The sequence below is a fragment of the Aquarana catesbeiana genome, linkage group LG03 (assembly GCF_042186555.1).
Source record: "Aquarana catesbeiana isolate 2022-GZ linkage group LG03, ASM4218655v1, whole genome shotgun sequence".
NCBI lineage: Eukaryota > Metazoa > Chordata > Amphibia > Anura > Ranidae > Aquarana > Aquarana catesbeiana.
This window is the reverse complement of record NC_133326.1, coordinates 603579235-603602856: the sequence shown is the minus strand read 5'-3', so window position 1 is coordinate 603602856 and position 23622 is coordinate 603579235. Positions and strand designations below refer to the sequence as shown.

The 23622-nt window shown below is 45.2% G+C and overlaps 1 protein-coding gene across 1 annotated transcript in view; it reads right to left on the bottom strand.

The window, feature by feature from the left end:
• SLC20A1 (solute carrier family 20 member 1) overlaps positions 1-23219 on the bottom strand; it is a 48327-nt gene extending 25108 nt beyond the window's left edge. Inside the window, 3 exon segments of the mRNA XM_073622122.1 lie at positions 3225-3365; positions 3484-4103; positions 23197-23219. Coding sequence (XP_073478223.1) covers positions 3225-3365; positions 3484-3829 — 487 coding nt within the window. The 5' untranslated portion in view covers positions 3830-4103; positions 23197-23219.
• Between the last annotated feature and the right edge of the window lie 403 nt (positions 23220-23622).

Genomic DNA, 23622 nt, shown 5'->3' with positions numbered 1-23622 from the left:
AGCACATTATGAAAGACTTGCCTTAGAACTAAGCCCTCTAGAACAGTGTCGTCACTGCTGACAGGACTTCTATCTTCACAGTCTTGTGGGCTTCGGCTGTTTCACTGGCCTAGCCATAACGTCACTCCCACGCATGCGCGTGGAAGGCACACCGCCAATCGAGAGCACAGTGCGCTGGTGAGGTCACCAGCTGCTACTATAGTAATCATCTCTTAAACAGTGCATGTTTAGGAGATTCTGTACCTACACATAAGCCTTACCTGTAGGTACAAGTAAACAAGGCAGGCTTTACCACCACTTTAAAAATGGGCTGCCGATGCACAGAAACAACCAACGATCATGCCCTTTCTAAAGTGTGCATGCGCCGATGACGTCGGCGCAAGGGGATTTAAGAGATATTTCCTGTACCTACAGGTAAGCCTTATTATAGGCTTACCTGTAGGGAAAAGGTCTGTAAGGGTTAAAAAAAAAATAAAAAAAATAAAATTTTACACCCAAAATATATTTACTGCTTAATTATTATTCAAAGAAAATAAGAAAGACAAAGGGCAATATATCTTTTTTTGAAGGTGACAGGAAAAAAAAAAAAAAAAAAAAAAAAAAAAAAAGGAGGCAGACATGACATGAAAGAACAAGGAATGTGCAATTGGAAGAGAGATTACACGGTTAACATTTTCCCATTAAGTGCAGAAGTACCATGCAATCTGGTTGCAGTTAGAGCTGCACGATTCTGGCTAAAATGAGATTCACAATTTTTTTTGCTTAGAAGATAGATCACAATTCTCGCGGTGTAACATCTTTCACTATAAATATATATATATATATATATATATATATATATATATATATATATATATATATATATATATATATATATATATATATATATATATATATATATATATATATATATATATATATATATACATATATATACATATACACATATACATATATACACATATACACATATACACACACACACACACACACTAACTTTACAGTTTCTTTTTTTATTCATTGAAGTGTATTTTTTTTCCCACAAAAAATTGCATTTGAAAGACTGCTGGGTTAATGCAGTGATTTAGACTTTAAGTGGTTAAAGCGGAGGTCCACCGAATTTTTTTTTTTTTTTTTAAAGTCAGCATCTACAAATACTGCAGCTGCTGACTTTTAAAATACGGACACTTACCTGTCCAGGGAGCCCGCAATGTCAGCACCTGAAGCCGATCTGTCACTCGGGTGCTGCCGCCACCTTCAGTAAGGGAATCAGCACGAGTCGCACTGCGCAATCCAGATTGTTCCTGCTGTCTCTGGGACCAGTGTGTTTCCCAGCAGACAACGGGGGGTTGGGGTAGACAGGAAGAGGTGTAGACTCGCGGGAGTCTATGCCCAGAAGTGGGTGCAAATACCTGTATTATACAGGTATCTGCACCCCCCTCCCCCCTGAAAGGTGCCAAATGTGACACCGGAGGGGGGAGGAGGGTTCGAAAAGCAGAGGTTCCATTTTTGTGTGAACCCCCGCTTTAAACTTCCTGTATTTACACGTTTAAAAACTTCGCAGACTGCCTGGATTTTTCTCTTTACACACAAAAGTTTCCCTTTAATCTAAGAAGGAAGTTAGTTACAATGTTTCATTTTTAAACTTGGCAGACTGCCCTTATGTTTTCTTTTGACAGCTGAGTGAGCAGATAAGTCTCTCCACTTGTTATATGAAAGAATCAGATCGTCAGAGGGGTTGAATCGAGATCATGATGTTTTAACAATTAATTGTGCAGCTCTAGTTGCAGTGTGTATTTATATTACCCACACTTGTATAACAGCGTGGTAAAAAAACAATGCTAATACTGTCTACTGAATGTAACTTGGCGGCCAGCAAACAGTACAGTAATTGGATAACGCAATAGCAAAATGCAATTTGCGTTATGCTTACCTGGCTTTAAGGCCATTTTCACAATTGCCCACGTGGTAAAATGCAGCATTTTACCATGGGGTGCAACTGTCATAAGAGTTTCAGCACAACACACTACATATGGTTTTCTGTTTGAATTACAGAGTTGAGGTGTGAAAAATATTTCATCATCTCCCTCTCTTCATGAATTCCCCCTTTTACAAATTTGAGGTGGATGGGAGGGGGAGAGAAAATCACTCCCACTGTGCTATTGTATGCCTAAGGTAGAGAGCCTTCCCCACTTTCAGAATACAATCAGCACTGCAGCTATAGCTGGCAACAGTGATCAGTAAGGAAAAAATACAACAGGCTGGTTGTACAAATCAGTATTGATGTGATTTTATGGTCCATGCAAAAAAAAAAAAAAAAGTGTCAGAGCTTAGAAATCACCTACGCAAAATTTTGCAGAGGTTCACTTGGAGGCTATTGACCAGAATTAAACCCACCAGTTGGTAAAATTTACAGTAACAGTAACATTGCATAGAGGCTGAGCTGTATATGGGGGCTTCTGCGGACTGGCCAAGCCTCACATGCTACCTGTTGCTTTTATAGATAATTGAACCCAATAAGCAGAGCTCCACAGTGTACATCCGCAATTGTTCATTTTGCCAAGCAAGCTGGGTAGCATGGAATTGGAGCATGGCTACCAAGACCTCTTGCTTTCCTTGGATTGGAAGCTTGTCTGGGCAATCTCCTTCCCATCATTTCAAATATTTGTGTTTATATTGATGCCACTGCATGTCCTCACTCTTAAACGCTCTGCAGCTGATGGTAGCACTATATATCTGAAAAGATTACCAAGTCTGCTACACGCACACACCCAGCCACTTATATTTCTACATCCAGTTGTCTGTCCAACCCCTAAAAGAACCAACGTGTGCTCCATTTTCAAGCAGATTATATGGTATACAGAAGTATGTAAATATCTTTTGAAGTGCTAGGCCTAAGCAAATAAAAAAGGGGACATGTTAAAACCCCAATATAAAATTTGTTGTCCGAGGTAGGCAACATGCCCACTGTATATTCATTAGTCCAGAGCATTCTTAAGGCTGTGGAAGCATGGGTCAATAGTACTTTTGAGGTGTCTGAAGAGAGAACCCCACTGTTGGCCATTAACGTCAATCAAAAGGCTAATTTCCACTTTCCGGGGAAATGTGGAAAACCTCTAAAGTACCCATTATACAAGCAAAAGCTCACTGCAAAATCTAGGGCCAAAATTCCCTTCCTGCAAAATACAGCAGCAGAATTGAAGATCCTAACACACACAACTTACCAATACGAAGCAGCTCAGACCACTGAACGCCTTGTTGTCCTTTAGCTACCAGAGAGAAGCCAATGGTGGCTCCTACAATGCAGTGTGTTCCAGAGATTGGTAACTTTAAGAAGGAAGCAGCAAGCTGCCACACAGCAGAACCTGCAAGACATTGGAAAAACAAGGCAAAGATTTTTCGTTACATATACATAATACAAGTTGAAAGCAAAGCACAAAAAAAAAAAATATAAAAAAAAAAAAAAAGGTCAATTTCACTCACCAAACATAGCACTGATGGATCCAGCCATTAGCAGCTCCTGTGTGTTATTGTACATGTTGACGTCAATCAGCCCTTTGCGGATGGTTTCGCTTACTTTTGCGCCCAATAAAACAGAGCCCACGGTTTCAAAGATGGATGCCAGGATACAAGCTTGTCGAAGGGTTACCACACCAGAGCCTACAGCTGTGCCAAAGGAGTTTGCTACATCATTGGCACCAACCGAGAAAGCCAGCACAAAGGCTATGACAAAGCCCAACACAAGCAACCAAAGAGAGTTAGACATCACAGCCTCAACCTGGGTGCTAACTGCACTGGTAACGACACTAAAAATTGTTGTTGATTCCATATTTACTTTTGGCTCAATGATCAAATAAAAAAAAACAAATCTAATAAAATACTTAATATGTAAACAGAAAAAGTGAGGTATGAAAATAAATTCAATAAATTACTATAAAAATTAAATATGCAGTAAACTGAGTAGGGCCGAGCGTCTCGGACTAAAGTCTTTGCTATTTACTGCGTATGGAAATTGAATTTCTAGAGTTCCTTTGGCTCTGGTGGGTTAGAGATGAGAAAAATTCCATGATGAACAAAACAGAGAAGCAGGCAGACTCTTCATTCTGTAAAAATAAGAAAATCAAAACATGAGCAAAAAGGATTAAACACAGAAGAACATAGTGAAGACACCTCACTATGCTCAATATGAGCTCACACAATGTCCCAAAACCTTATATTGGCAATTTAGTGACACTTTGGCCAAGTTGCACTGGGTGTATACTTCCTTTATTAAACCATCATTTGGCTCAATACCAGTAAAATGCCAATAGGCAAAGCCCAGAATTGAAGAAGATGAGTGCCATAAAAATGGGCCATTTCCTATAAACAAGAAGGACCAATAAAACAATTAACATTTACAATTAAAGATCAATTACTTGGTCTTTCACGCAGCAAAACCTGTGTGAAAGACTGCCAGTTGCCTTTTTTGCTCCCTTATTGGATACATTTGCAAAGAGGTAGAGCTACAACATTGGACATTAAGGGCCGGTTCACACGGTTGCGATGTCAGATCGGATGTGTTTCGCACCGCAGTGAAAATCACAAGCAATCTCTGTGCGATGCGATTTCAGCCATAAAGATCGTATGGCTGAATTCACATCAAACTCGCACAGGACCCTTTTTTGTCCGCAGCAGAATCGGATCGCATGGGTGACCACAGCGATCCAATTCCTGTCAGAGTTTGCAGATCGCACTGCGATCTGCAAACTGATTTGGGGGAGTGTCAATAACTTTTACCTGACACTCCCAACAGTTCGCATAGGGCAGTGTGAACTGCCGCCGGGAGACATGCGATGCGGGAACCCGCAGTGGATTCGCAGGGTTCCTGCATCGCAGCAGTGTGAACCGGCCCTAAAAGTCACTTTTTTTTTAACCACTTAAGGACCAGCTTCGTTTTGGATTTTAGGTGTTTACATGTTTAAAAAAGTTGTTTAAAAGTTTTTCTGCTAGATAATTACTTACAACCCCCAAACATTATATATGGTTTTTCTTCTAACACCCTAGAGAATAAAATGGCAGTAGTTGCAATACTTTTTTTTGCGCAGCAGTCTTAAAAGTGCACTTTTTTTGGGGAAAAAATTCACTTTTTTGAAAATTTAAAAAAAAAAAAAAAATGACATTGAAAAAAAATATGGCTTTAAGAGGCGTGGGTGGAAGTGACGTTTTGACATTGCTTCCGCCCAGCAGTGTCATGGAGACGAGTGGGCGCCATCTTAGCCTCACTCGTCTCCAGGCACACCACAGGGAAGGATGCGATCGCCTCCACCAATGGCTCCGGTAGGCAACCCCCCCCCCCCCCCGATAAAAGTGATCTCGCTGCGAATCCACCGCAGGGACCACTTTTATCTGAAAGCCGGCCGCCGCACGAAAATGGGGATACCGGGGTTATGGCAGCTAGCTGCTGCCATAACAAAGATTTCCCGTTCAAAGCTTGGACGTACATTGTCGTGCGGCAGTCGGTAAGTGGTTAACATGTTCCCAATGCTTCAGGGCTCAGGGAATCCCTGTCAATCAATTCATTAGGGGTCAGTGGCAAAAATGCCCTTACATTTTTTGACCAGTGGCAAGAATGCCACCCTTAGACATCCAAAAAGATCACTGGTGTCCTCTCATTGGCTCTGCCAAGCTGAGCGGACACCTGTAAGAGCATGCCCCTTGAGCTTGGCTACACCCCCTGCTACCTCCTCACGGGATCTGACCGACAGCAGCAGTATCCAATGGCTGCCGCTACTCAGTGTCTCTTGTGAGATCAGAAGAGGGAGAAGCATGGTGAAGACGCTCTCACCTCTACTAGAAGACGCTCTCACCTCTACTAGAAGACGCTCTCACCTCTACTAGAAGACGCTCTCACCTCTACTAGAAGACGCTCTCACCTCTACACTGTGGGATTTTTTTATTTGGTTTATATTAAAACAGGATGAGTGGTAACACTCCATCTCCAATATGGTTAAGAACAAAACCAGAAACTGAAGCAGGCCATAGGTTAAGCGATTTTCTTTCCTGTAACACAGGTCGGGGAGCCATCCCTGTCGGGAGAACACAGCGATTACTGCTAGCAGCTATAGCCACTGGTAATAGGCACATGATAAAAATTCAACATGCTGGTTGTACACAAGTTGATCGATGAGCGACTTGAGTACAATCAGCCTGCCCATAGATGGTTTACATCTCAGCCAGTCCCTAATGAACCGGCTGAGATTTGATCTTTCTATGGTCAGTTTAGGTCACAGCTACTTAACTCATCAAGTTCAAGTCTTTCAAACACGATCCAAGTCTAGCAGAGAGTTGCAAATATTGCAGTCTCAGCAATGGCAGGTAGATACAGTTCTTGTAAAGGTTCACATTTCTGTTCTATAGGGATCTCAAATCTATTGGCATTACTAGATCTCCATGTACCATAGCACATCATCTACAAATGACCACATGGGATCTGGCAAGTTAGATCTGTTAGTTCAATTTTGTAATGGCTCAAGGCACACAAAAATGTAATCTTCCTTAACCACCTGTTCTCCAGCTCCTAGGCTAGGTAGTATTTCAGTACAACAGGCTGCATTGCACTGTTACCCATCTGTTAAAGAAGAACTTCCTTTGTTATACATAAGGAAAGGCAGAACCATCAAGAGTCACATACTAAAACCAATCATGGTGGATTTGTTCTTTAATCTGTTAATCCCATCTAGACTTTTCAAACACAAATGAATTCCAACAGTTGCCAAGCAATTAAGAACATTTTCAATTAAACTTTCTGAATATGAGATCATTCAGATCCCTCCTCGTCACCCCCACCATTTCACATTAAGCTGGACCTGTGTATACTTGCCTGGAGGAAAATTAACTACATGTCCGAATTAGCAGACGGAACCATAAAGACAAGAACAGGACTCCCAATATAAATGTTAGACGTTCTTACGGAAACTATTTCAAATAAGATTATGTAGGTTATGCAAGCATTACAAGCATATGCAGTGTGTGACTAGCAGAAGTTTAACTATCAGCCAACAAAGTGGAAGCTAAACCTTCCACTCCAACTAATGGAAGAAATATAAAGTACAGTCTGGCCTTTAGTCACAAAAAGAAAGGAGACAGGTTTGGCTTTTCTTAACAGAAAGATTTCAATAAACACTGTCTGCCATTAATGCTATCCAGCAAATACTGCAGCTGTGCCAAAGTCACTCAGGTTTCCTTACCTTAAAGAGGAGCTCCAGGCTCCTTCAGTAAGAAAAAATAAATAGTATTTGTAGCTGCTGACTTAATATAAGGACACGTGCCTGTCCAGGGTGCAAACATCTCTAGTAAGGGAACCTGGAAAAGAACACTTGCGGGCCGTTTCCTACTGCACATGTCGCACTGTGCCCTGTGATTGGTCCTATAATCTTCTGGGGCCTGTGAGGTGGGGGTGCAAACAAGTGGAGCTCCGTTTTAACCAAAACAGAGCCACTAAAGTGTACTTCCTAAAATTGGTGCTATACAACCCCCCCACTCACTGCTGCCTGTATCGTTCCAGGACAATTTAAAAAACAGATCTTCAGTCATTTTTTCAACTTTCCATTTATTAAATCTTCTGCCCTTGTTGTTTTAACTCTGGATAGTAAAAAAAACAAAATCCTGACAGTAAATACCTTATACAGCCCACTTCCTGATTGTCTGGTCATTAGCCTAGGATTATGATATAATGTACAGCTCTCATGGGAGTTTGCTAGGAAAACAAAAAAAAGGGGAGGATGAGACATAAGAGGGCCAATGAGAGCTGCAGAGCTGGAGGTGTGCCTGTGTGTAAATCCAGGAAGTGAACAGGCAACAGCTTCAGCCAGACTCCGAATCTCTATCTATCTATCTATCTATCTATCTATATCTATATCTATATACACACACACAAAAAATATGCAAAGTGGTTGGAGGGAAGCTTCAGAATGGCAAAGCTGTTTTTATCACAAATTATGTGAGCAGACTGCAGTTCCTCTTTAATATGTTGGGGCTTTCAGAACCTTCATATGGATTTTGTTTTTTGCATGAAGCTTTGTGTGTCGACAAGACCTGCTAAAAAGGTCTAAAGCTAGGAACATACTGGAAGCTTTTTTCTTTGTTCAACCCAGCAGGCTGGACAAAAACAAAACAACCTGAGAGATCTCCATACTAAGTGAGGTTAGTGTGACAATATCCCCTGCAGTGCCTTTGTGCTCCGAACACTGATCAGCGCTCACAACCATTGGCTGCCAGTGCCATTTGGAGGCTGGTTTTCCAGCATCTGTTGGACAGGCTGCTGTATACACGGGCTGAATTTCATCTGATTTCTGTTAAAGGGGTTGTAAAGGTAAATTTTTTTTTTTTTTTTTTAAATAACAAACATGTCATACTTACCTTCACTGTGCAGCTCGTTCTGCACAGAGTGGCCCCAAACCTGCTCTTCTGGGGTCCCTCGGCGGCTATCTCAGCTCCTCCCCGCAATAACTAACCACCTTAATGCGAGCTCTCTCGCATGGTGGTTAGTTATTGCGGGCGCGCTCCCGTGATATAGCCGCTCGCTGTATCACTCGGCCCCGCCCCCGGCGCGCCATTGGCTGTGATTGACAGCAGCGCGAGCCAATGGCTGCGCTGCTTTCAATCCATCCACTATAGCCAATCAGCGACCAGGCTGATCGGCTGAATGGAGGTCAGGAGCGAGCGGCCGAGTTTCGCGGTGTCATGTAAGTAAAACAGGGGGGGGGGTTGGGGGCGGCGGTATTTTCAAAAGTTTTTTTCACCTTAATGCATAGAATGCATTAAGGTGAAAAAATGTATACCTTTACAACCCCTTTAAACTTGCTGACATTCAGCCCATGTGTACCTTACAGCAGGAGTTCTAGTCTGTAGGGGGAAAAAAATAAATAAAAGTAAAAGTCAGTAGTTACATCGGTTGCCTAATGAGGACATTTAACTGTCCAGGGATCCAGTGATGTAGCCACCCTGGTCAATCAGCTTTGGGTGCAGGCACCTGTAGTAAGGGAAACATGAAGAAGTCTTGCAGCTTCACACCCAGTTTCCTACTACACATGTGTGAGTCACGCTGTGCTTCCTGTAGGGTCAGTCCATCTTCTGGGACCCAGAAGTCAGCGTGGAGAAGGAGCCAGAAATGACGGTGATCGCCATGCGGCAATCTTACCAGGAAGTGGGTACCTGCTCTCCCTCCCCCCAAAGTGTCAAATGTGGCAGGGGAGGGCACAAACAAGCAGAGCTTCCCCTTTTGGGTGGAGCCTCGCTTTAACTCCAGCTTTATCTAGTGTGGGCCAAGCTGTCCCAAATAAACTTCACCAATTGCTGAAGCTGCATTCAGTGCTGTGTAATCTGAATGCTGAATACCGTACAGTGTGTGCTGTGCAACTGGTGGCTAGCAGACAGATAATGACCTTGGCCATCAAAAGCTGGGGACTGTAGATAGCAGATATTCTCTCTCCCCACAGTGCAGGTTGTGGGTGAGCCCCTGGAGAGGTGACATTTGTTCTCTTGTCTGTCCTACACATCTACCAACACTGTGCATGATCAACTACTACTATACCACCCACTCCTCATAGATTAGGACTACACAACACACTCCTCACAGGGGATATTAATACTACACCTCACTTTCTCCTTATGGTATACAGTATATTAGTAGCACACACTCCTGGCAGGTGATATTAGCATTAGCCCCGGGTTCACACCAAATGCAGCTTTGCAATACTTTGGCACGATTTCAAAGTCGCTGGTCGGTGCCATTTCATGTGCAGCTTGCTGACCTCTGTGCACATGTCAATGTTCATGAAATCGCCAAAAAAAAGTGCAGAAACCTTTTCAAAGTTTGCACAAGACAGACAGTCGCACCAATTTGAACAATTCCATAGGCAAAAATTAGGTGCAACTCATCATACGACTTTGGGCTGTTAAGTCGCACTGGTGTGAAGGGGGGGCTCACCCCCCATTCTCGAGGTCCCATTCACACTTCAGTGTTCTGTCAATGCACACGGTCACAAACCACGCAGAACAGGTCACACTTGAAGCGTCATTCATGGCACCCCAAAACACAACGTGTGTCTTGTGTGCATCAAAACACATCACAACACCAAAACAAAAAAATACAAGAACACCCAAAAAGGTAGAGGAGATATGACAGGTTTATGGTGTGTAGAGGAGCTCATTGAATGAATGGCTGCCCTGTGTGGGTGTTCATTCAAATGACCCTTACATGTAGTATATGTTCATACTACACAACACTCATACACCCTCCATGCAGGGATACTGTCCCCACACTCATACACCCTCCATGCAGGGATACTGGTACTGTCCCAACATACATACACCCTCCATGCAGGGGATAATGTCCCCACACACATACACCCTCCATGCATGGAATACTGGTACCGTCCCCACACACATACACCCTCCATGCATAGAATACTGGTACTGTCCCCACACACATACACCCTCCATGCATAGAATACTGGTACTGTCCCCACATACACCCTCCATGCATAGAATACTGGTACTGTCCCCACATACACCCTCCATGCATAGAATACTGGTACTGTCCCCACATACACCCTCCATGCATAGAATACTGCTACTGTCCCCACATACACCCTCCATGCAGGGATACTGGTACTGTCCCCACATACATACACCCTCCATGCAGGGGATACTGTCCCCACACACATACACCCTCCATGCAGGGATACTGGTACTGTCCCCACACACATACACCCTCCATGCAGGGATACTGGTACTGTCCCCACATACATACACCCTCCATGCAGGGATACTGGTACAGCCCCATCCTGTCTCCATGCAGTATGAAGTACTATAGGCACACTGACTCCATGCGGCCGCCTTGGGTCCTCTCTGTGAGGAGTCGCTGTGTGACGTCCCCGGCATCCTGCGGTAGATGTGACCTTGCAGTGGTCGGTGTGTGGAGGGGGTGGTCGGTGGCCGTGTACTCACCGTCTAGCGATCCCGCTCTCCTTCACCTCTCCGACTTCCCGCCCGATGTAGCACAATAAAAGGCGCTAAGCGGGCACAGGGGGAGGGGAGGGGACCCGTATGAGCGCCAAAACCTTCCTGTTCAAACAGGCCAGTGATAACCCAGCGGGGAGGAGGACTCCATCCCTCCATAGAATACACTATATACTCCTCACACAGCCGGCCCGGGGTATACACCGTGTACGGGGCTGGGATATGGAGCTCTGATATACACAGGGCCATTGTACACAATTCCCGCCATTTACAGGGTCACCAGTCCTCCTCAGGACATGACGACCATTTACACAATGACAGGGTCAGCAGTCCTCAGGAACAACAAGTCCCAGCATGCCATGTTTACATTGGCCCGGCACACACGAGCACAACAGATTTTCAAATGAAGGTTCCTATGGAAATTCCTTGTAAATTCAATGTCTGGACGAATGTCCTTGGAAAGTACTTCAAAATGCCTTCATCATTCAATTCTGATAAATGAAAACCACAAACACTGCCAGGAATGTTCCAGAATAACCCTTAATACTGATCCTTCATATCTTCTCACCACCATCACACAGAACATCCATCTTACCCCAATAATGATTAGAAAACCGAGCGAATGTTCCTAAACGCAACATTCCAACCGAAATTCTATTGGTATATGGCCAGCCCCTACGAGATTCATTCTCCGTCATTGTATTGGTATATGGCCAGCCCCTACAAGATTCATTCTCCGTCATTGTATTGGTGTATGACCAGCCTCTACGAGATTCATTCCCTGTCATTGTATTGGTGTATGACCAGCCCCTACGAGATTCATTCTCCGTCATTGTATTGGTGTATGACCAGCCCCTACGAGATTCATTCTCCGTCATTCTATTGGCGTATGACCAGCCCCTACGAGATTCATTCTCCGTCATTCTATTGGTGTATGACCAGCCCTTATGAGATTCGTTCTCCGTCATTGTATTGGTGTATGACCAGCCCCTACGAGATTCATTCTCCGTCATTCTATTTGTGTATGACCAGCCCCTACGAGATTCATTCTCCGTCCTTGTATTGGTGTATGACCAGCCCCTACGAGATTCATTCTCCGTCATTCTATTGGTGTATGACCAGCCCTTATGAGATTCGTTCTCCGTCATTGTATTGGTGTATGACCAGCCTCTACGAGATTCATTCCCTGTCATTGTATTGGTGTATGACCAGCCTCTACGAGATTCATTCTCCGTCGTATTGGTGTATGACCAGTCCCTACGAGATTCATTCTCCGTCATTGTATTGGTGTATGACCAGCCCCTACGAGATTCATTCTCCGTCATTCTATTGGTGTATGACCAGCCCTTATGAGATTCGTTCTCCGTCATTGTATTGGTGTATGACCAGCCTCTACGAGATTCATTCCCTGTCATTGTATTGGTGTATGACCAGCCTCTACGAGATTCATTCCCTGTCATTGTATTGGTGTATGACCAGCCTCTACGAGATTCATTCCCTGTCATTGTATTGGTGTATGACCAGCCTCTACGAGATTCATTACATGTCATTGTATTGGTGTATGACCAGCCCCTACGAGATTCATTCTCCGTCATTGTATTGGTGTATGACCAGCCCCTACGAGATTCATTCTCCGTCATTCTATTGGTGTATGACCAGTCCCTACGAGATTCATTCTCCGTCATTGTATTGGTGTATGACCAGCCTCTACGAGATTCATTCTGTTGGTGTATGACCAGCCCCTACGAGATTTTCTTTCATCTCGTAAAACAAAAACGACTCGATTTCCCCCCGTCAAACACATTTGGATTCCTCCCTGCTGTGCCTTTGGATTCTAGGTTGGGTTCCCATTTATGTGAATTGGATTCATGTTTCCTCGCATCCAATTCACACAGCAGGAGAGTGACTGACTATGGAGCCGGTTCACACATCTCCGCAGCGGCTCCGATGCAATTTGCACAGCTGTTCTGTGCGTCTTTTGATCTGTTTCAGATCCAAATTCAGCCCAAAATTTGGGCTGAAATGGTGAATGGAGACGCACCAGACTCCTGGGAGCCGCTCCGTTCTTATATCTGAACCCAGCCTAAAGAAAACGTACAATTCAGTGTTCTGTGAATGAACTACAACTACAGACGGCCTCTAGTGCTCAATCAACTACCAGGGAACTGGTGATCACTACGTAGTTCATAGTCTTCCTCTGTATGGGAGGTATGAGTAGACAGACAGTCTGCATTACACCTGTAATCTGCTGATCGTGGGTGCAATGCATTAAAGGCCCTAACAAAAAAATAAGCATTTTGGAAGGCCCCTTTCACACAATTGCGCCACTCAGATCTGCCTGTCTGTTTCAGATGGATCTGAGAGGGCAACCCATTGACTTCTATGGGCAGGCAGATGTCAGCGGAGATGTGTTCGCTGACACCACCTGCCATCCAATCCGACAAGATCAGCTCAAAAATATTATTATTCAGGATTTATATAGCGCCAACAGTTTACAATATAAAAAAGGAGACAATACGGTTATAATATAATAAAATACAAGAGGATTAAGAGGGCCCTGCTCAGAAGAGCTTACAATCTAATAGGGTGGGGCAGGTGGTACAAGAGGCTGTAATTGTGGTGAATGAGCTGATGAAAGTGGTAAAAGATTAGTTGGCGATTGCTCTAGCAAACCTGTAAGAAGATCATGTTACACAAGCAGCTGATGTCCATGTACAATCAGCCCACACTCGTGCAAAAATATAGTCTGCTTTCCCGCAATGCACAAAGATGCATAGCCTGGCGCCCCTATGAATCCTGCTAAGGAGCGCAAAAAAAAAGGATGGTCACAAAGTACCATGAACTTTGGTGCAGTGTTTTTTTTTTTTTTTTTAAAGGGTCAGGGAATTGTACGTTTCTTGCATAGCCCTTTTAAGTAGAAATGCATGCACTGCATCTGCATGAACAGAGCCTTACAGCAGAACTTCAAGTACAAAAGTTCTGATGTGTAAACAAAATGTTACCTGTCCTCATACACAGCCGATCATTTAACACAATAAAATCAATACTTCTTTCTGATAGATAGTCGTGCCCTATGGCTTAGAAAGCTGTGGGTGTCAAATAGCCAAGTGGGGCGGTGAGTATGGGACCCACAGCACTCATACCCCAGGAGTGGGCCAGGTGGCAAGCGGGACCTCTACCAGCCAGCAGGTGGCCAGCGGGACCTCTACCAGCCAGCAGGTGGCCAGCGGGACCTCTACCAGCCAGCAGGTGGCCAGCGGGACCTCTACCAGCCAGCAGGTGGCCAGCGGGACCTCTACCAGCCAGCAGGTGGCCAGCGGGACCTCTACCAGCCAGCAGGTGGCCAGCGGGACCTCTACCAGCCAGCAGGTGGCCAGTGGGACCTCTACCAGCCAGCAGGTGGCCAGCGGGACCTCTACCAGCCAGCAGGACCTCTACCAGCCAGCAGGACCTCTACCAACCAGCAGAAAGAAGAGTGTCAATTTTAACATACAATTAAGCAATGCAGCAATGTGATACAAATGAGAACAGGTAGCATCTGGTTACAAGCAAACCTTACAAAAATAAATCTCTGTGCCTGGAGTCGGCCTTTAAAATGTGCCAAGAAGTTGCATAATACCAGGGATAAAGCACATGCCTCCTGGCACCTCACAAACATTTATCACTTCATTTTGCTGTCAGCCCATTGGTGTGACCTTTAATTACAGGCTTGCTTAATAAAACTGCTGCTTTTATAGGGGGTGGGGGGGGGGGGGCAATTTCAAGGTAATTGCCCTTGAAATTTAGAGGGCAATTACCTTGAACAATCATATTTTTGAAGAGATTAAAAAAAATAATTTTTTTTTTTAATCATTCGTAGCCAATCATTACAGAGTACCATTCTACAAATAGGAAGTAGATTACATAACCATTTTTTTATGGCTGGGATGGTTAGTGCTGTAAAGTGCGTTAAACTCGAGTAATACTTTGTGTCTACAGTTCAACACACTCCACCAATGCATGACAGGAAGAGCCATATCACACGAGCAACAAGATTGTGAAAGGGTTAGGTCACCTTTTAAAGTGGTTCTAAAGCCTTAGGCCCCTTTCACAAGGGCGGGTCCGCTTCGTTGATCCCCGTTGAACAGGCGGATGCCAGGTCTGTCTCTGCACATTGTGGAGAGACGGACGTGTCAGAGCTCCGCTCCCCTCTATGGGGGAATCAGAAGAAAACGGATCGCCTATCCGTTTTCATCCGATAAATAAATGGCAAATAGGGTTTCCATCCATCTGAATTTAGCGGATCGGATTTCAGTGGACATGTCGCCGCTGACATATGTCCCTCCATAGATCTGCATGGAGCATCCGTTCAGGTCCGCCTAAAAAAAACTGACAGGCAGACCTGAACAGTCCGCCCATGTGAAAGGGGCCTTAGGGTTTTTCATCTTAAAAAGAGAAGTATGGGGTTTTTTTTTTTTTAGATTCATACTTGCCTAGTTGGATGCAGCATCGGTCCGATGCTGCATTTGTCCCCCAGTGTCTCTAACACTGAGTACTGAGTGATCGAACAACACAGATTGCTCGGTTCTCACAGCTCCCCGAGCAGAGAGCTGCTGACTGTCAGTCAACTCTCTGCTCTGCTTCCACCTCGCTCACTGGAGCGCTGGGCTGTGGAGGGGCGGAAGCAAACTGGCTCAGGCTCTCAGCAGCTCACTGAGGCTGAGCCGGGTGTCGGTCCAGGGGTTTGGCAGATCCTGACTCCATGGTTGTGATAACAGGGAGCCAGGACCGACTGTTGTGAGGTCAGCAGACAGTGGACTTCAGCCCGCTCTCTGCTGAAAACAGGTCACAAGAGTGCAGAACGAGCTGCACTCCTGTGATCAACAGAAGTACAGCCAAACGAGCTTTGGCCATACTTCTCCTTTAATACATTCTATGCATTAAGGTGAAAAACCTTCTGTGCTGTGGCTCCCCCCAGACCCACTCCTTTCTTACGTGAGCCTGTCTCACTCCTCATCGGAGAGATTGATATCAGCAGGAGCCATAGGCTCCCACTACTGTCAAATGCTGTGACACGGGACCGGGGGGGGGGCCTTGGCCGAGTTCCACTCTCTGTCAATGGACGCAGCAGCGTGGCTCAGGTGCCTCCATAGAAAGTGGCTTTCCATGGGGGCACCCGCCAAAGAGGGGCCTGGAGCGCCGGCGGGTAAACCCAGAAGAGGATCAGGGCTGCTTTGTGCAAAAGCATTGCACAGAGCAGGCAAGTATGACTCCCCCCCAACCCCCCCCCTCTTTCTTAATATAAAACAGAAGGTTTAAAGTGGTTGTAAACCCTTTACAGCCATTTTTGACCACAGACAAGCCTAATATAAGACTTACCTGTAGCTACCCCAGATATCTCCTAAACCTGCACGTGCCGACGTCATTGGCACATGCACAATGAAGCAATGGCACGTCCGTGCCATTGCGTCAGCTAGTATGCCGTTACTGGCGGCTCCCGTGCGCATGCGTGGAAGTGACGTCATCCTGGCTCTGGCCAATCACAACGCCGGAGCCTGCTATACCTGGAAGTAACTCTGGAAATATCGCCGGCCGGAGCGGTGTACGAAGACCACAGCGGGAGCTTCGATCTAAGGTAAGCAATTCATAATGAGCTAGTATGCTATGCAAAAGGTCTCCATCAACGCCGCTTTGGTTTAATCCCAGGTTACTGGAATTCTATTCCCTACCGGACCCTGTGCTGCTAAAGGAGTTGGATACCTTTCAGATATTTGTGATGGGAGTGCACTATACATGTTTGACAGGTAAGGAAACAAATTTTCACTACCTAATGCCCCCCCCCCCCCCGATTCTTGCAACTCCGACACGCCTATGCATCCCAAATTGGATCCTCTCCATTTAGATTGGAGCAGGATGATTTGGAGGTTCTCCTTCGGGATGATGCTCTACTGCCCTCCATTCATGCCCCGCTTACTGTGTGGTGTTCAGAGGAGCAGAACTTGGACAATGAAGATCTCCTCTGTGCAAGGGTTTTGCACAGACTTGCCCCGATCCTCCTCTTCTGGGGTCCCCCAGCGGCACTCCTGGCTCCTCCCCACATCAAGTGCCCCCTCGGAGACCTGCATTCCAAGGGGGCACCCATGTGGGCATGCTCCCGAGTCTTGCTGCTGCATCCATTGACACAGACAGGACTCTGCCCCACCCCCCGTGTCACTGGATTTGATTGACAGCAGGGGGAGCCAATTGCTACTGCTGCTAGCAATCTATCCAAAGAGGACCGAGACCGCGGCTGGAGCTGCTGGGCTTGTTCTCGTCGCTGGAAAGATATTGTTCAGGTAAGTAAAAGAAAGGCTCTGGGGGGCTATTGCACTACAGAAGGTTTTTCACCTTAATGCTTAGAATGCATTAAGGTGAAAAACCCCAAGGGTTTACAACCCCTTGAATATCAACTAAAGACCAGTTGATCCAATATAAAATAGTGCACAGAATTTATTTTACACTGCAAAGACTACATCATATCTACCCTAGTTCCTCCTCTTGTTGTTGGAAGTGCCCTAGTGACCCTGCAGGATATGCCCATATCTTTTGGGAGTGCCCCCAGATTCATAGCTATTGGCAGGATATGACCCAGTTTATTTCTACTCTGACTACTAGGCATGTCCCTGTAAAAGTTGGCGTTTGCCTTCTGGGATTAGTTGACCCTTTGGCCATTAATAGAGCGATGCGCATTCTACTGGGTCTCCCATTTTATACCAGGAAAGTGATAGTGCTCAAGTGGAGGTCAGCTACAGCCCCTAATTTGCATTTTTTTTTGGAAGCGTCTAATCCAGGAGGTCTCAAACTGGTGGACCTTCAGCTGTTGCAAAACTACAAGTCCCATGAGGCATTGCAAGGCTGACAGTTACAAGCTTGACTCCCACAGGCAGAGGCATGATGGGACTTGTAGTTTCGCAACAGCTGAAGGGCCGCCAGTTTAGCGGTCTGGGCATCTGTAAGCCCTGCTCTTCTTCCCCTTTATTCTAGAACGGCTTCTGGGACATATCAAAAGGATACCGATTTGTTGCAGCTGTCACCTGCCAGCACTGACCAACCAAAATTGCGCTGATCCATTCCAGAAGTCCTAGAGGAAGAAGGGGGAAAAACAACAGAACCTTCAGTTTCCCAGACTTCTGCACCAGCTGTTGCATGGGCACTGACAGCTAATCACCCATGAGGGTAAGTGCATTAGTGACCAGGAAGGGGGGGTTGGTTTGGCCATGGGTGGAAAGGGTTTACAATGTTAGTACACCTTTTCATTTTGTCTGAAAGTAAGCACCTGCTATTTCAGAGTTCCACCTTGCTGGGTAAAAACACTGAAGGATCTTGCTTGCAAACGACGGAAAAGCGACAAACACCTTGGCCAGCGAAACCCTGAAAGCAGGAGTACGTTTCTGCTTACAGGAGGTACTGGCGATCGCCATTTGGCCAGGATGACAGGACTGCTAGCGATACATAGGTTTAAGGTTTGCCATAGACAACTTGAATTTTACCCAATTCATGCTGAATTGGCTGAAATTTAAGCAGTGCTTGGCCCTGTCGACATCACAACGGTCAATTAAAAAGTTGATTGAGCCACACGGGAAAAGTTATCGGCCGAGGGGTGACTGTTCCATGGGACAGTCACTGTTGATGTATTCAAACAGACATGGGTGCAGCAGCCGACAGAGGAGATTCCACTATCCACACAGTTTCGGAAGCCAATCTAGTGGTCTATGCCTTGCATAAGACTTCATTCAGATATCCCTGCTCAAAACAGCTGGGTCCTTGCAATATGTAGCTGTTGGCAAGTCTAAGGCCCCTTTCACACTGGGGCGGTGGGGGCGTCAGCGGTACAACAGCGCTATTTTTAGCGCTGCTGTACCGTCGTTCTTGCAGCGGTATTCGGCCGCTAGCGGTTCGGTTTTAACCCCCGCTGGCGGCCGAAAAAGGGTTAAATACGCTCGTACAGCGCGGCTATAGCCGCGGTATAGCCGCGCTGCCCCTTTGATTTCAATGGGCAGGAGCGGTGAAGGAGCGGTGAATACACCGCTCCTTCACCGCTCCAAAAAAGTGGTTTGCAGGACTTTTTTCACCGCCCTGCCTGCGCACCGCTTCAGCGTGAAAGCCCTCGGGCTTTCACACTGAACAAACAGCGGAGGCTGTTTAGGGGCGGTTTTCAGGCGGTATTTTTAGCGCAATACCGCCTGAAAACCGCTCCAGTGTGAAAGGGGCCTAAGGGAGGCTGTACAATTAGATTGCAGCATGTGTTTGGCCAGCTTCAGATGAGTCATTCACTGAAATACAATCTTTTGATTCTATTAGGGACGTTTGCACCCGATTAGACGTTACCGGCATAAACTGAGTAATCTACAATCTTCTTTTGATGCTACTATAGATTTAGGAGTAAGTATGAAAACAAATAAAGTAGATTTGCTACTGTATGTGATGAAGTTGCACTAATTACAACCATGCAGTTATTTTAGTTACGATTTCGAGTTCTATATTTGTTACCCATTTTCTCTGAAACATCTTCAATAAAAATTTGGGGGGGGGGGAAGAGAATGTTCTACATAACCAGGTATGGCTGCCATAGGCAACACCTTCAATTTCTTTTGCCTTATGCTAGGTTCATGCATGTTTGGTGCAGTTTTATTCACCGATTCAGGTGAAAATATTTTATTTCAATTCGCACCTAAACCAGACCCAAAAGGTTTCATGTCACCCCACCACCCCATGTAATAGGGCCCAATGGGACAAGGTTTTCTTCAGTCCTCCCATCTACGGTGTAGGAGGATCCTAGGCAGACTGTCTCGGAACTACAAGTCCCAGCCTTTACTAGATGTGGCATAATGGCACTTGCTGAACACCTGTAGTTTAACAATCCTTGTGGAACTACGAAACACTGCACCGTCCTTGCCCAACAAGGTGCCACATGGCAAGGCAACACTTCCAACCCAGGAAGCCACAGCTGTCACCACCCTTCCGTTTGTGACCATTGTCTGCAACGTCATACACACCAATAAACGTGTATACACAGTAACCATGGCACAGAAGGATGGCAACTTATTGTCTTCACAAACAATGCAGCCATTTCCTCAGCATGTAAGCAGGGGGGTATGGCCGACTTAGAACGCACGCTGCTGGGTGGGCAAGTCTATGCTTACTCACTGACTGAAAGTGACGACATTTCCTCGATCACCAAACCCTCCTCCCTTGCTTCATTACACAAAAAGGAGAAACCGGCTCTTACTGGTTGCCCCATTACTCAGAATCCACCAAACCCCCACCCTTTCCTTTGCCGCTGAGCTGCTGGCTAATAAGTGAATGCTTCTACCAAGGCCAAGGTCACGTGACTGCCAGACAAAAGAGGAGTCAGGGAAATGACATTCCTAATTAATCATCTCCTGTGTGCACAGCATGAAGTGGTCAGGTAACAGTGTCCTTCAGACTAGGGAGAAAGTTACTACCATGAACACCGGATGATGGTTGCTCAATCTGGCCTGATCAGTTCACGATTCCACGACGGAGTATCAGGTAATTCTATGCCGATGAGCATCAGCACACCTCAACAACCCACCATTATCCTCTGCTATAAGCATGCGCACTAGGGCATCTGTGGATGATAGAAGGCTAATGTTTATCGTTAGCTTTATCTGTGTGCTGTTACATGTCCGAAGATGGTAAAAGGTATTTAAAAAAAACAAAAAATTAAAAAACCCCCCAACACCCCTCTCTGCATTACCTCAACTTGACTTGCATAATATGCAATTAACGCAATTCAGTAAATGTACCACGTGTACTAGAAGTCCACTTTGGGTAAAAGGTTACTCAAGAGTTTGAAAATAAATGATGAACTACAAAAACCAGAATGAACTCATACAATAAAATCTGTACACGTGGTATAAATTCTTTAAATCTCAGAAGCAAACGATGCCTACAAAAGATTTGTGAAAATTAGATCGGGACTGGGAAATCCCTATTCCAGGTAGCTAATGCTCCTTAGAAGTTGGCACCTAATTGAGGTTCACTAAGCAAAAAAGTTTGAGCTTTGAGTTGGTCAAAAAAAAAAATAAAAATAAAAAAAAAAAAAAAAAAAGGACGAAAGGGAAACCTGGAAGCTTCTAAACGCCATAATTGGTCTGCTTTAGATCACGCTTTAAATGCCTGCTTTAGATCACAGTGACCCAGGTTGCTCTCCGATTATGGGCACATTCAGTTCTGAAGGTCACCCCCCTGCCAGGAACGGCTGCTTCCCCAGGATGATGCTGCCAACAAGAAGATCTGTACTGCAACTATGTGACACTTGCCAGTCAGATAATGAACACATGGACAACTGCCATCTAAACGCTGAAGGAGCCAAATCCACCAATCCTATTTTAACCCTTGACAGATGCTACAGGATTGAGATTTCCCACCTACGTCATATCTGGGGTACTCCATTGATAACAATCTACCCACTCACAATACTGGACCGTGATCATCAGCCATGAATGCCAATCTCTCGACAAAGCTATCAGTTCGGGTAAACTACTAAGCGCACCTACAGCAAATGTATAACCTTGCAGTGAAAACTGTTTACTGTATACTCGTTTCCGTTTCAGCAGCTACTTGACACACTATGGTTAAAGTATAACTGAGGAAATCATACTGCAAACAATAAGAGGGTGGACAGTTTATTGCAGTTAGCAGATAAGTGACTGATCATCTAGCAGTGACAGTTTTCAAATCGATAAATTCCATTTATTTCTTTTATATTCCTGCAATAAAAGTTATTTGTATCACCCTGGGCACAGGAAAGATAAAGGATGTGCTCAAGGTCCTGGACACCAATTTCTCAATTTCTACCCCATGTACTGCCAAGAAGTAGGCGATAACACGTACATGACTACCAGACAAATACATACCCTCACTGCCAACTGTCCTAGAAATATAAACCCTCCAACACATCCCCTTCACTCTGGCAGCTGATAATTCCCTACTGCTTGTATATATTAACAATATACTCAGCCGTGGGTGTAAACCATGCTATTGTTGCGAGACCATCAAACTGCGTATGAGGAAAAGACAAGTATTTTATCCGTCTGTAGTACAAGAACGAAAAAGCCTTTCACTACATAGCAACCGATCAGACCACATAAACAGCCAGGACATGCAGAACTATGATTCACAGACATGCTAGTTTGTGACTCAGTTTGGTCTTCCCAAAGCCATTAAGACTTGTGAACGGAAAACTTTCTGCTGCAGTAATTTCCCACTGATGATGTAATGAAGGTTCACCGTGTCTTTTCTACAGATCTTTCTGAAGAAACAGAGCTAATAAAGCAGCCTTTAACGACCAGGGTTCCTCCAGGAGGATGGTAGGGGTTCCTAAAGTACTCAGTAGTTTGTGACTCTCGGATGATCAACACCAACGATCTTTTTAGCCATATGTATAAAATGGGACATTTTTCCACAAATACTAATATAAGTGGCATTCTTCCCAAAAAACTATTTAATGGGCATTACTTTCAAATTAACGCCTGAGAAAGAAGGCTTCCTCCCCTAGACCAGTGGTCGCCAAATTGCGGCCCAGGGGCCAGATGTGGCCCTTTGCTTGCTTTTATCCAGCCCTCGGGGTGCCATTTTATCCACCGTCATGAATGAAGAACACAATTCCTCCCAAAGACACCAACGACGGGGCACAGTTCCTCCCAATTACACCAACAATGGTGCCAAAAGATACCAATGATGGGGCACAATTCCAACCAATGACACCAATAATGGGGTGCTATTCCACCCAATGACAACAACGATGGGTTCCAATGACGCCAACGATGGGGCACCATTCCTCCCAATGACGCCAACGATGAGGGATGGTTTACTCCCGCTGGCTCATTTTGTACTCCCCATAGACACAATCCCCCCCCCCCCCCCAAACATCTGAAGGACAGTAAACTGGCCCTTTGTTTAGAAAGTTGAGACCCCTATGCTAGACAGATGGGGGGAGCAGATCCCCACCCATCTGTTTTTGGCAGATCAGATGTCAGTGGGTGTAATGTGCCACTCCATAGAAGGATAATGGAGGGTCTGATCGGGGCCACCTAAAAAGCTGACCCAGTCGAACAATTCAATTACTATTACTGAAAATATTTATTGCAGAGCAGCCCTCGGTATCGAATACTATGCCGTACTCCTCAATCTTATTTAAATCTAACATACCCTTCGCTGTAGATTATCCCCAAGACCAGAAAGTTTTTCTTTAAGGGTTCATCTGCATAAAAAAAAAAAAAAAAGCTTAAGAAAGGCTGTACCTAAGAAACAATTTGTACATCAAAGAATATATGACCCTGCTAGGGAAATCTTTTCCAGGCTGGAGCAAAACGCAGGCCTGCATTTAATCCCTGCTCAGGAGGCCAGCACGTGTTCATGCACAGGCCACAGCTGGCAATCTATGCATCAGAAAGGGAAGGATCTGACACTAGGACAGCTTCTGGAAAGTACATCGCCACCAGCCCATTAGACAGGCTGAAACTTTGACAGACCGCTATACACTAGCAGCCTTGTAGATCACAAGCTTACACCCCCACCATCTACTTCGTAACAGCGTCTCAAACTGACCCAGACTCCCAGACTCCCAGCATGCGG